Source organism: Pleurodeles waltl, chromosome 6, assembly GCF_031143425.1.
Source record: "Pleurodeles waltl isolate 20211129_DDA chromosome 6, aPleWal1.hap1.20221129, whole genome shotgun sequence".
Lineage (NCBI taxonomy): Eukaryota > Metazoa > Chordata > Amphibia > Caudata > Salamandridae > Pleurodeles > Pleurodeles waltl.
In genome coordinates this window covers 1714659125-1714673217 of record NC_090445.1, presented here as the reverse complement: position 1 = coordinate 1714673217, position 14093 = coordinate 1714659125, and the positions used below count along the sequence as shown (strand labels likewise).

General features: G+C 47.6%; 1 protein-coding gene across 1 annotated transcript in view; it reads left to right on the top strand.

The window, feature by feature from the left end:
* The first annotated feature begins 2090 nt into the window (after positions 1–2090).
* Positions 2091–14093, top strand: part of PSMB9 (proteasome 20S subunit beta 9) — an 83981-nt gene continuing 71978 nt past the window's right edge. The window contains exons 1-2 of the mRNA XM_069241926.1: positions 2091–2238; positions 12554–12621. Of these exons, the coding sequence (XP_069098027.1) occupies positions 2188–2238; positions 12554–12621 (119 nt within the window). The 5' untranslated portion in view covers positions 2091–2187. The remainder of the gene's footprint in view (positions 2239–12553; positions 12622–14093) is intronic.

Genomic DNA, 14093 nt, shown 5'->3' with positions numbered 1-14093 from the left:
CAGGATCCCAGTGAGACAGTGAAAACACCCTGACATACACTCACAAAAAGGCCTAAAGTGGGGGTAACAAGGCTAGAAAGATGCTGCTTTCTCACACCTTGTCTTACAGGTACTCAGGTCTGGAAATCCACCGTTGTTGCATTGCTGGTGTTTGTTCTTCCTGCAGAATCCCCCTATCACGACTTCTGTGCTCTCTGGGGGTAGTAGGTGCACTTTACACCTACCTTTCAGGGTATTGGGGTGGGCTATTTTTCTAACACTCACTGTTTTCTTACAGTCCCAACGACCCTCTACAAGCTCACATAGGTCTGGGGTCCATTCGTGGTTCGCATTCCACTTTTGGAGTATATGGTTTGTGTTGCCCGTATACCTATGAGCTCCTATTGGAATCTACAGTAATTTTACACTGCTTGCATTACTTACCTAATTTTGGTTTGTGTACATATATCTTGTATATATAACTTATCCTCATACTGAGGGTACTCACTGAGATACTTTGGCATATTGTCATAAAAATAAAGTACCTTTATTTTTAGTACATCTGTGTATTGTGTTTTTCTTATGGTATTGTGCAAGTGACACCAGTGGTATAGTAGGAACTTTGCATGTCTCCTAGTTCAGCCTAAGCTGCTCTGCTATAGCTACCTTCTATCAGCCTAAGCTGCTAGAAGCACCTCTTCTACACTAATAAGGGATAACTGGACCTGGTGCAGAGTGTAAGTACCCCTTGGTACCACCACAAGCCAGGCCAGCCTCCTACACCTGTTACTTACCTTGGGATGTCTCACGGCAGGGTAAGGTGGTCAGAGAGGGGAAGGGGCACAGGACACCACTCTCAGCCCGACCTGCTGGTCGGTGGAGCACACCTATAACCAGGGTAAGGAGCTCGGCCTACAATAAAGAGATGGTGGAATACCCCTCCCCCACCCAAACACAGGCTGTATTAGGACTCTTCATGCAGCATAAAACTGTCTACACGTTTGATCTTTGGCTTAACTAACCTGATGGAGTGAGGTGTGACGCAATTCTTGAGCAGGTTTCAGTACAGAATTTGATAGATGGCTACTTACCTGTTTTGAGTGGTTATGGCCTGGTTTACGACGGTTGGCATCTTGATTTACGTCAGCGTGAAGGGTTTGATTGGTGATTTATAGGAGGCAAGGCTTCCACACGTTTACTGTGGTTATGACTTGATTAAAGCTGGCCCCCATGTTCTTGGGTAGAATGGTGCTTTAGAGTGGGCGTGGCCGCCTGCGAGGTTCTTCTCGCGTCATCTGTTGCCAGGGAGATTTGCATCTCTGAACTCTCTACGTAGACAGGCAGAATCCTTAGAGGCAGCCAATGGCGTCAGCGGGCTTTCCGTGTCAACGGTTGGCAGGAAGAAGTGCCACCGTGGTGCACGGTTTGGAGCGCCTGGATGAAGGCACCAATGGAGTTTGAGACTGTCTGAAGCGTCACTAGTTGCCTGGCAGACATTCTAGCATATAGCACCTTTTGGAGCGCCTCGTACTGCGAAGTCATCCAATAGCGTGAGAGTGCGTCCGACGCGTCACTAGTTTCCTGGCAGTTATTTTAGCATACAGGACCGTTTGGAGCTCTTTGTATGTTAAAGTCAGCCAATGGAGTGTGAGTGCGTCCGAAGCGTCACTAGTTGTCAGGCAGATATTTCAGAGTTCAGCACCGTTTGGAGCTCAGAAGTCAGCCAATGGGGTGTGAGTGCGTCCGGAGCGTCACTACTTGTGAGGCAGACTTTCTAGCTTGGAGCCCGTTTGGAGCTCAGAAGTCAGCCATTGGAGTGTGAGTGCGTCCGGAGCGTCACTAGTTGTCAGGCAGACTTTCTAGCTTGGCGCCCGTTTGGAGCTCCTAGTTCGATGAAGTCAGCCAATGGAGTGTGAGTGCGTCCGACGCGTCACCAGTCTCTGGACAGAGCAGCGCGCGGGTGGTGCGGTTCAGAGAAGGGAGATTCAAGGGCTGACATGCGTAGAAGGGCGCAGCGAGCCGAGCGCAGCACGTGATAAGCACGCCTGCGGCGCCCTCTGCCGGGAGCCGCTAGTACTGCACCGTGAACTGTAATGGATCCGGCTGCAACAGTTTCACTTTCACTTTCGATGCTGCGCTCCTCCTGCAGGAGCTCACCAGGAAGCGCGAGGTACGTGCAGGAGCAGCGCAGGGAACGAGAGCACAGACATGGAGGGCACGGCCGACCCCTGGAGCAACTCTTGCGAGATCAAGACTGGGGTAAGAGGTCTGGGCTGGGGGCTGTTTTATAAAGTAACTCTTCTCCGGTGGCAGCACCGGGGGGGGGGTACTGCTGACAGTAATAAGAGGCATCAGGTGCATCACGTGCATCCATCACCCGCACTCTCTAAACATTAAAAAAAAACTCTAGACCTGCCGTTCTGTACGGAAACCCCCCACCTTCAAAATACACATCCAACCTCAGCTTTCCATGGACGTGCTTTGTTCTACATGATTTTTTAACCAAGTGGGCGTCAGATTCGGGTGACCACCTGGCATTGAGGTAAATTCTGGACAGGACTGTAAAAAATTCAGGCCAAACGGTCAAAATTCAGGACAAAAATTCAGGACAAAGCGTCAAAATTCAGGACAAATATTCAAGAACAAACGCCAGTTTTACAGACACACCCAACAGAGGCCATGCCTCACTATGTTGTCAGTGCATTTATTTCCTCTTTTTTAACATAGCACTATTTATTCACTGTGGGCCTTTTGTGATTGCCTCCTGGTGTGCTACATTCAGGTGTCACATTACGTCCTTTTTCAGTAGTAAATTAATGCCCTTCACGGCAAGGCCATCACCCCTACCCAAATCTACCCGATCTTTCCTGAAGAGAAAGTAACAGCAACATTTTGATTATGTTTCTGAACATTTCAAAACCCCTGGTAAACAGTTTGGGAAACATTAAGGTAATTAACCTTATGCTAGTTTAAACAAATTGAACAAAAACATCTGGCTTACCCCAACCGCCCATGGACTTTCAACCTAATTTTTTTAAAAGAGGCAAATGGTGTGGGTGACAGTCTCACACCTAATGACATGATGTGACGTACCCATAACTTGTCTGTAGTCTCACTGCACTAGAGTGTATGTCTGGGACTCTACATTTATCTCAGAAATGGGAACCTGGACTACCAATCAAAGATAATAAAAGAGTAGGATGAAATCGAGATCAAATGGGAGATCCACGGCAAGTAATTCAAAGGGTTGTTGCTAACAACTGGATAAATAAAGAAGAGAAGGACAAGGTGGGACAATTCCTAAAATCAGACAAGATGGGTCCACAAAGACTATTTGAAGGTATTGGGTACCTGGGGAGTTGTCTGCAAACAGGAGCGAAACAGAAGGGGCACTGTCAAGAGGTTGAACAATCAACACCCATCCAGCTTGCAAACTCTTCTGGTGCAATGGTTCGCTGTTAGTACTTGTGAAGGGTGAGCAGGGGCCAGACCCCTTGTAAGGTTGTGCAAGGCAATTGCCCGCTTAGTCCATGTCTTTATATGGTTTTGAAATTGAGCAAAAGCCAAACTAGAGATCTGGGTTATCCCTAAGTGTCAAGTACACATAGAATCTTCAAAATATTTGGGATGTAAATTGCACAAACAAAATTTACAAATTTAAAAATTTAATTAGTGTTTCTTTAACATATGGCACTGTTTTTGCCTTCATACACAATTAGATCTCAGATTGAACTGGGAACCAGTTACCTTTTGATACCTAGTGATTAATATCTACCATTCTTACACTGATTTCCAGGATGAAAATCTTGGCAGAGCGAACGGTCCCTCCAAGCCCAGTTTGCTTTTTGATCTTCTCTTCTGCTTTCTGTAGAGGCCACGTGGCACTAGCGAAGATGGTGTGCTACCCAATGATAGTATTATTTTGCAAACCTTCCCCTGCTCATCCTTCATTCCTTCTTCAGACAGGCCACACATCTGATTTGGTCGCTGCGGCGCCATCGGGAGCTCTTTCCACTCTAAAGCTACCTGTGACTGCCGGTGGATTAGGTCTTCTGGACTTAGAATGCTTTTATTCAGCTGCAGATGTCCAATGGGTGGCCCACTGGCTTTCTGCCCACCTCCCTGCATGAGATGGGGTTTACCAGTAAAGACTTTTAAGGAAGGCTTAATGCACTGCTCATCGTTTCCTACTGACCATTCTATGGATCACCATCCGGGGTTATCATGCATGGCTTTCTCTTGCCTTGCCAGAAGCTGTAAACTCACTGACACGAAGAAACCCTATGCTCCCGCACTAACTTTTGCTAAGCCTTCCCACTCACACAGGATGGCTGTGCTCAGAGGAACTCCATCAGTGGCATGTTGCAAGTGTCTTAAAATTGGGGACTTTGTTTCTGAACAGTGAGCTACTAAATTTCCAAACCCTTGTGGCAGACTACCATCTTCACCCCGGTCAACTCCTTACTTACAACCACCTTAAATAATCATTAAATGCCCTATTTCATGTCTGCTACCTAGCACTAACCCTAAAAGAGGTGTGCCAGAAGCTCTGTACCATAGGAAATGGTGGCAAACTGATAGAATGGGTGTACAGACCTATCCTGCAACATGGAAACCACTCCAGGTCTTCTTGTCATACTACCTGGGTAATTGATGTACCAAACCTCTGCAAGATATGGACTAAAATACTGGACTTTCCCCACAAAGTATCCCACAGCTGTCACTTTAAGTAAATTCATAGTGCTTCCTTGTGAATGCATTCTGCCCGTTGCTTGCCATTGGCCTTGTGGTTTGTAACTCACAATTTGTTGCTTTCAATTTGCTGGCTTTATTTGTTTTAGGCTATGCAGCTTGAATTCGTTCCTTCCCTTGCCAAAACCTTATTTACAGTATCCTGCCGAGTGCTCCCTTTCTGTAAACAGTCCTGTAAATCTTGTTCTTATCTTATCATATTTGCTGTGCATTCAAAGAACAAAGTCAAATGTCAGGCTCTGTCTTCGGTGGGAACTTAGTGTTTACTTTCCTTTCTCTGACTTCAAAGTGAGAGGATTTATGCAACAATCTTGCTGGACACTGGGGTTAGGAAAGAGTTTTTTCTATCACATGACAACATTTAAATAGACTTCAGAATATATCAGAATTGCACCCTACTCTGTATCACTCCACTTTACGCCTCTCCATGCCACTGTTCTCTTCTCCATTCGGAACCACTCCACATTATGCCACTGCTCTCTATGCTACTTCACACTATGCCTCTCTACTCTACTCTGTACTACTCTACTCTAAGCCACTGCACTTTGCGCCTCTCTACACCACTGCGTTCTGCTCGTCTGCACGCCATACCACTCCAGTCTAGGCAACACCAATCTAATCCGCACAACTCCACTCTCTGCCACTCTGCAACGCTGCACTGTACGCCACTGCACTCTAAGCTAATACACTCTATGCTAATGCACTTTACTCTGTAACACTCAACTCTATGCCCCTGCACTCTACATCAATACACTGTACATCATTCTAATCTACTCTGCACCTCTGCACTCTATGCCACGGCACTCTACACTACTTACTCTATGCCATCACACTCTATGCCACTTTATGCAACTCCACTCTAAGCCACCTCACTCTACTGTGAAATAATCTACTTTATGCCACTGCACTCTGTGCCACTGCAATCTATGCCACTGCACTCTACCCTGCACCTCTCCACTCTATGCAACTGCACTCTACTCTGAAACAATCTATTCTACGCCACTGTACTCTATACCACTCTGACCACTGCAGTCTAGTTCAATGCACTCTACACCACTGCAAGCTGACACTCTGCAACACTGCTCTGGCCGCCACTATACTCTACACCACTCTGCCCTGTACTACTGCATTTTGCACCAATATACTCTATTCCACTGCATTCTTTGCCACTCTACTCTGCCCAATGCCACTCTATGCAACTGCACTCTACACCAGTTGTAGGAGGCTGGACTGGCTTGTAGTGAGTACCAAGGGGTACTTGCACCTTGCACCAGGCCCAGTTATCCCTTATTAGTGTATAGGGTGTCTAGCAGCTTAGGCTGATAGATAATGGTAGCTTAGCAGAGCAGCTTAGGCTGAACTAGGAGACGTGTGAAGCTACTACAGTACCACTAGTGTCACTTGCACAATATCATAAGAAAACACAATACACAGTTATACTAAAAATAAAGGTACGTTATTTTTATGACAATATGCCAAAGTATCTTAGAGTGTACCCTCAGTGAGAGGATAGGAAATATACACAAGATATATGTACACAATACCAAAAATATGCAGTATAGTCTTAGAAAACAGTGCAAACAATGTATAGTTACAATAGGATGCAATGGGGACACATAGGGATAGGGGCAACACAAACCATATACTCCAAAAGTGGAATGCGAACCACGAATGGACCCCAAACCTATGTGACCTTGTAGAGGGTCGCTGGGACTATTAGAAAATACTGAGAGTTAGAAAAATAACCCTCCCCAAGACCCTGAAAAGTGAGTGCAAAGTGCACTAAAGTTCCCCCAAAGACAAAGAAGTCGTGATAGAGGAATAATGCAGGAAAGACACAAACCAACTATGCAACAACAGTGGATTTCCAATCTAGGGTACCTGTGGAACAAGGGGACCAAGTCCAAAAGTCACAAGCAAGTCGGAGATGGGCATATGCCCAGGAAATGCCAGCTGCGGGGGCAAAGAAGCTTCTACTGGACAGAAGAAGCTGAGGTCTCTGCAGGAACGAAAAGGGCTAGAGACTTCCCCTTTGGTGGACGGATCCCTCTCGCCGTGGAGAGTCGTGCAGAAGTGTTTTCCTGCCGAAAGAACGCCGACAAGCCTTGCTAGCTGCAAATCTTGCGGTTAGCGTTTTTGGATGCTGCTGTGGCCCAGGAGGGACCAGGAGGTCGCAAATTGGACCAGGAGGTAGAGGGGACGTCGAGCAAGACAAGGAGCCCTCTTAGCAGCAGGTAGCACCCGGAGAAGTGCCAGAAACAGGCACTACGAGGATGCGTGAAACGGTGCTCACCCGAAGTTACACAAAGGAGTCCCACGTCGCCGGAGACCAACTTAGAAAGTCGTGCAGTGCAGGTTAGAGTGCCGTGGACCCAGGCTTGGCTGTGCACGAAGGATTTCCGCCGGAAGTGCACAGGGGCCGGAGTAGCTGCAAAAGTCGCGGTTCCCAGCAATGCAGTCTAGCGAGGTGAGGCAAGGACTTACCTCCACCAAACTTGGACTGAAGAGTCACTGGACTGTGGGGGTCACTTGGACAGAGTTGGTGGATTCGAGGGACCTCGCTCGTCGTGCTGAGAGGAGACCCAAGGGACCGGTAATGCAGCTTTTTGGTGCCTGCGGTTGCAGGGGGAAGATTCCGTCGACCCACGGGAGATTTCTTCGGAGCTTCTAGTGCAGAGAGGAGGCAGACTACCCCCACAGCATGCACCACCAGAAAAACAGTCGAGAAGGCGGCAGGATCAGCGTTACAGAGTTGCAGTAGTCGTCTTAGCCACTTTATTGCAGTTTTGCAGGCTTCCAGCGCGGTCAGCAGTCGATTCCTTGGCAGAAGGTGAAGAGAGAGATGCAGAGGAACTCTGATGAGCTCTTGCATTCGTTATCTGAAGTTTTCCCAGAGACAGAGACCCTAAATAGCCAGAAAAGAGGGTTTGGCTACTTAGGAGAGAGGATAGGCTACTAACACCTGAAGGAGCCTATCAGAAGGAGTCTCTGACGTCACCTGCTGGCCCTGGCCACTCAGAGCAGTCCAGTGTGCCAGCAGCACCTCTGTTTCCAAGATGGCAGAGGTCTGGAGCACACTGGAGGAGCTCTGGACACCTCCCAGGGGAGGTGCAGGTCAGGGGAGTGGTCACTCCCCTTTCCTTCGTCCAGTTTCGCGCCAGAGCAGGGCTAAGGGGTCCCTGAACCGGTGTAGACTGGCTTATGCAGAACTGGGCACATCTGTGCCCAAGAAAGCATTTCCAGAGGCTGGGGGAGGCTACCCCTCCCCTGCCTTCACACCATTTTCCAAAGGGAGAGGGTGTAACACCCTCTCTCAGAGGAAGTCCTTTGTTCTGCCATCCTGGGACAAGCCTGGCTTGACCCCAGGGGGGCAGAAACCTGTCTGAGGGGTTGGCAGCAGCAGCAGCTGCAGTGAAACCCCTGAAAAGGCAGTTTGGCAGTACCAGGGTCTGTGCTACAGACCACTGGGATCATGGGATTGTGCCAACTATGCCAGGATGACATAGAGGGGGCAATTCCATGATCATAGACATGTTACATGGCCATATTCGGAGTTACACGCGTAACGCGTGTAATGGTGTTCTCCGCACTCACAAAGTCCGGGGAATTGGCCCTGAACAATGTGGGGGCACCTTGGCTAGTGCCAGGGTGCCCTCACACTAAGTAACTTTGCACCTAACCTTTACCAGGTAAAGGTTAGACATATAGGTGACTTATAAGTTACTTAAGTGCAGTGAAAAATGGCTGTGAAATAACGTGGACGTTATTTCACTCAGGCTGCAGTGGCAGGCCTGTGTAAGAATTGTCAGAGCTCCCTATTGGTGGCAAAAGAAATGCTGCAGCCCATAGGGATCTCCTGGAACCCCAATACCCTGGGTACCTTAGTACCATATACTAGGGAATTATAAGGGTGTTCCAGTAAGCCAATGTAAATTGGTGAAATTGGTCACTAGCCTGTTAGTGACAATTTGGAAAGAAATGAGAGAGCATAACCACTGAGGTTCTGGTTAGCAGAGCCTCAGTGAGACAGTTAGGCACCACACAGGGAACACATACATATAGGCCACAAACTTATGAGCACGTGTGTCCTGGCTAGCCGGGTCCCAGTGACACATAACAAACATACTGAAAACATAGGGTTTTCACTATGAGCACTGGGCCCTGGCTAGCAGGATCCCAGTGAGACAGTGAAAACACCCTGACATACACTCACAAACAGGCCCAAAGTGGGGGTAACAAGGCTAGAAAGAGGCTACTTTCTCACACCAGTGCACTCTAAACTGCACTGCCCTTTACTCTGCACCACTGTACTCTATGCCACTGTTCTCTGTACCACTCTACACCACTGCACTGACACTCTACGCCACTCTACTCTATGCCACTGCACTCTAGGCACTATATTCTACTCTACACCACTCTACAATACTCCACTCTACACCACTACACTCTATGCCACACCAGTCTACTCTGCACTCTATGACACTGCACCACTCTGCATTACTGCACTCTCTGCTACTCTATTGTATGCCACTCTAATCCACTGCACTCTAAGTAACTCTACTCCATGCCACTCTGTGCCACTGCACTCTGTGCCAATGCACTCTAAACAACTGCACTGTACGCCACTGCCCTCTACTCTGTACCACTGTACTCTACACCACTGCTCTGTGCCACTCTACTCCACTCTACATCACTGCACTGACACTCTACTCTGCAGCTTTTGCACTCTCCACCACCGTACTATACTCCAGTGTACTATGCCACTGCACTCTATGCCACTCTACTCTGCATCACTCCACTCTACAGCACGTTGCCCTACTCTGCACCACTCTACACTACACCACTGCACTCCCTGCAATGTGAGTCTACTCTGCAATCTATGCCACTGCACCACACTACACTACTGCTCTCTCTGCTACTCTATTGTATGCCACTCTACTCCACTGCTCTCTATGCCACTATACTCTGTCCCATGCCACTCCATGCCACTGCACTCTAAACCACTGCACTCTACGCTAACACACTCTAAACAACTGCACTGTATCCCTCTGCACTGTACTTTGCACCACTGGGCTCTACACCACTGCTCCTATGCTACTCTACTCCACTCCACACCACTATGCACTAGGTTTAAGCCATGCTGAACAGCAGCTACTCTGGTGATTAACATGGCTAATGGCTAAAACACATTAGCAAAGCCAATAACTCTTTTGTGGATGAGATCTATTGGCTTTGCCAATGTTTGTTAGTACTATGAGGTACTGAGGTACCTGAAAGAACTGTGAAAAATACAATTACATCATAATAAATGCTGCTACAAAATGCGCAAATACATTTTGGTTAAATAAAAAAAAAAGTGCTTCTCAAATACAGATTTGAATAATATACAGTTTATACCTAGTGATAAAAAAAATATAACACTCCATTAAAACCACACACTCCACAGCTCACCTTGGAACACCATTACAATACCTCTCTGAAAGAAATATCTTTGCCACCAGAAAACTTCAAGTGACTCCTTTTAGTAAAGTCAGTGCAGGTTTTCAAGCCCCTTTGTATTTGCAGATTTACCAGTTGTGCACATTTGCATGTCTTTAGGGAAGGAGACACCCTCACAAGCAGGCATTTTCTTATCTGTCTGCCCCTCCCTCAGAGCACAGGAGACCCCCTGCCTTCCAGCCCAGCTGGGGAAACTCCTCTGCCAGTAATTTCGCCCTGCCTCCGTTGCCCTTTACGTGAAAGGCTAAAATTACAGACAAATGCCGTCCGTTAAAGCTTTCATCATGGACAACGGACAGCAGGGCGAAATTACGGACAGTCCGTGAAATTTACGGACGGGTGGTCACCCTACGTCAGATGCATGTTAAATAATCTGTGCATTGCAGCATTTGTAACTTTGCATCTGTTTCTTCTCGTCCTGCTTTCATTTCCAATCTATATAATGTTATCAGTGAGGAGTTCGATCCTCCCTTCACCTGAAAGCTAATGGCCCTCAGAATGCCATCCCGTTTCATTGCGAACAGCAAGTGAGCTTTTGATGATTCCTGGGGGACTGGCTGGTGTCTCAGATTTGCTTGCGAGTCTGGGTCAAATACATCTGCTAGGACACATCGATGGATATAAAGACACCTGTAGCAAGTTCCTTTTCTAACTCAAGCAAGATTGCAGACATCCATGACAGCTTCAGCACTCAGACCCCCGTCAACCACCGACACCACAGACTCACCACCCACCAGCCTCCTGCTCTCCTGAGCAGGCGTTAAAAGTGCAGAAAAAAATGTCGCAAGGAAAACCAAGCACAGAGCTGCTGTCAAAGTAGCTCCGTGCTTGCTGAAGCAAAAGCGTTAAATACATAAATAGGGACCACAGGGGAGCCCTTGAGGGTTCCCTGATGGTCCCAGATAACACATAAAGGGCTGATTTATTATTATTTTTTAAAACTCATAGCTCAGTGGGCAGGTCACAGTCCTTCACACTGAGCATTGGGGGTTCCAGTCCAGCTGAACTCTTTGTTTTAAAAAAAAAACAAATTATTCTTTTTTTAAAATAAACATTTTAGATTTTTAATTGTACAGAAATATCACATTCTAAGTATTTCAGACATCAAACCCTAAAGAAACTCTATCTGTATCTCTCTCCCTCACTTTCTTTATCTCTTTCTGTCTGTCTTTCAATCAATTTCTCCCTCTCACACCCCCACTCAGACACTCATGAGCCCACTCACAGACCCACTCAGTCACACACCCACTCACAGACCCACTCAGACACTCGCACACCCACTCACAGACCCACTCAGACCCTCATGGACTCACTTACAGCTCCAGTCAGACCCTCACGCACTCATTAATAGACACACTTAGATAGTTATGCACTCTATCACAGACCCACTGACACCCTCATGCATCAACTCACATACCCATGCACACACAGACGCATCCACTAAAACACAGATGTACGCACTCTCACACCCAGACAGACAATCTGACAGCCACTCTTATCCCCAGATACACACTCTCATGCCTATTCTCACACCCAGAGAGGCCACGGACAACTCCTGCCACACACAGCCAAAGGTCAATGCGCAGCATGGGGCTGGGTGTTTAGGGAGGTTGGCTGCAGGGTTTGGCTGCACATGGTTGAAGGCCGTGCATGGTGTAAGGTTGGGTGCTTATAGGGGGTTGGCGGCCAGGCCCTGTGGCCAATCACCTTACTATAAGTTAAAAAACATAGAAATTCACTGAAAAAAGAAAAGATACATGGACATTAAGTTAGAAAATAGAATTACAAAAAAAAAAAATTCATTGAAAAAACAAAGGTTACAGGGATGTTATAGTTAGGAAATAGAATAAAAAATAGAAATTCACTGGAAAAAATGAACGGTTAAAGGGACGTTATAGTTAGGCTCACATTTTAAACTTACAAAAACTTAGAAATTTGCCAGTTTAGTTAGAGTTACCTCAAGTAACTATAACTCGTGCCGTGAGGTAACTATAACTCACACCCTCTCCATGCACTGCTAATTACCCACACATTTTGGCATTCATGACATCTTTGATAACAACACTGATAATAACAACGTAATATTTGAAGTAAAACTTTTGATGAAAAAACTGTGCCTGGCAGGGGCATGTTGACCATTTACTTCAATGGGGCAGATTCCATTGGGTCCTCATTCCCCAGTGGAAATCTCACTGTCTCACTCAATACAGTTCTGCTGCCACGTGGGATTACTACACTCTAAAGGTGAACTGTATTCCTTGCTTTACTGAGTTTTATGCTACTTTTCAGAGTTGCAATGTTTATTTGTGTCCTCTCTTTGCAGACGACCATCCTCGCCGTGGAATTTGATGGTGGTGTTGTGGTGGCCTCAGATTCCAGGGTGTCTGGAGGGTAAGTCATAGTTGCTACTCATATAGAAGTCATAGATTTACACAATAGCTGCTTAGAAGCTAAAACATGGTGTGAAATGTTATACAACAAACCTTCAGAAGCTGTTTGGAACAGATCTACCCCTTCTGCTAGTCAGCGAAAGCCAGCACCTGAAGGCTGGCAGCAGAAGACATGTCAAAATAAGGATGAGGTGAGATATTCTATTATACTATAATTGAACCCCATATGATACAGACCTCTAGGGAAACCTCCGGTGGTTCTACAAAGTTGGTGACATAACAGACATCAACCTCAACAGCCCCCTGGGGAATCTCCATGGATTAAGTGTCAATCTGAATTTTGCCAGAGATGTGCTTAACAGCCGTCTGTAAACTACACTGAGCCGTGACACTTTCCTCACTGATCATGTTCCACTGTGAGCTATGACAGACACCTCCCTTACCCCTCTGTAAGTTACAGCTGAAGAGCCACTGATTGAATCTTTGAGCTATGACAGACTTCACCAGCCCTGAGCCGGGGGAGGCACCCTCCTCACTGATAATGTCCCGCCCTGGGCGTTGACGGACAACCTACTGTAAAAAACACACTGACCTGTGACAGACACCCACCACACCAGCCCTCAGTAAGCCACGCTCAGGGCTTTATCAGACACCCTCGAAGATCAGCTGATTGAGGGCCTCATTACGGGCTTGGCGGTCCTCGGACCACCACACTCCTAGCAGTCCAACCACTAGATTACAATCCTGCTGGTCGGACTGCCAGGAAACCGCCACCACCGCCAGGATAACTGATCCTGACAGGTTGGCAGAGGTCACAACTTCACTTTACACCAGATTCATGATCACAACTTCACTTTCTGCCAGCCTTTTCATGGCGGTTAGTTAGCTAGTGCTGGGGGCCATGGGGGGGGGCGCGCTAGGTGGGCACTTCACTGCCCACGACCATGTTGTGGGCAGCACAGGGACCACGCTGCTGCCCGCACCCACGGAATGCATTCCAAGGGTGCTGGTGTGCAATGGATTGGCCTCGGCTTGGCTCCGGCTGCACGGTTTCCACCGGGCTGACTGGCACAAACGTCATAATACGATGTGTCTGCCAGTCAGCCTGGTGGAAACATTGTAATATGACAGGGGGTGAGGCCGCCGGCTTGACGTCGGCCTCCTCCCTGCGGCTTTGGTGGTTCAACGGTCGGACCACCAAAGTCGGAATCAGGCCCTAAGTGTCACTCTGAGCTGTGGCAGGCACCCTCCTCACCAGCTCTCTGTAAGCCTCAGCTGAAGATCCAGTGAACAAGTCTCCATCTGAGCTGCGACAGACACCCTCCTCACCAGCTCTCTGTAAACCACACTCTGGGCTGTGACAGACACCCTGCTAACCCGCCTTCTGAATCCACTCTCTGAGCTGTGACAGATACCGTGCTAACCCGCCTTCTGAATCCACTCTCTGAGCTGTGACAGACACCCTGCTAACCA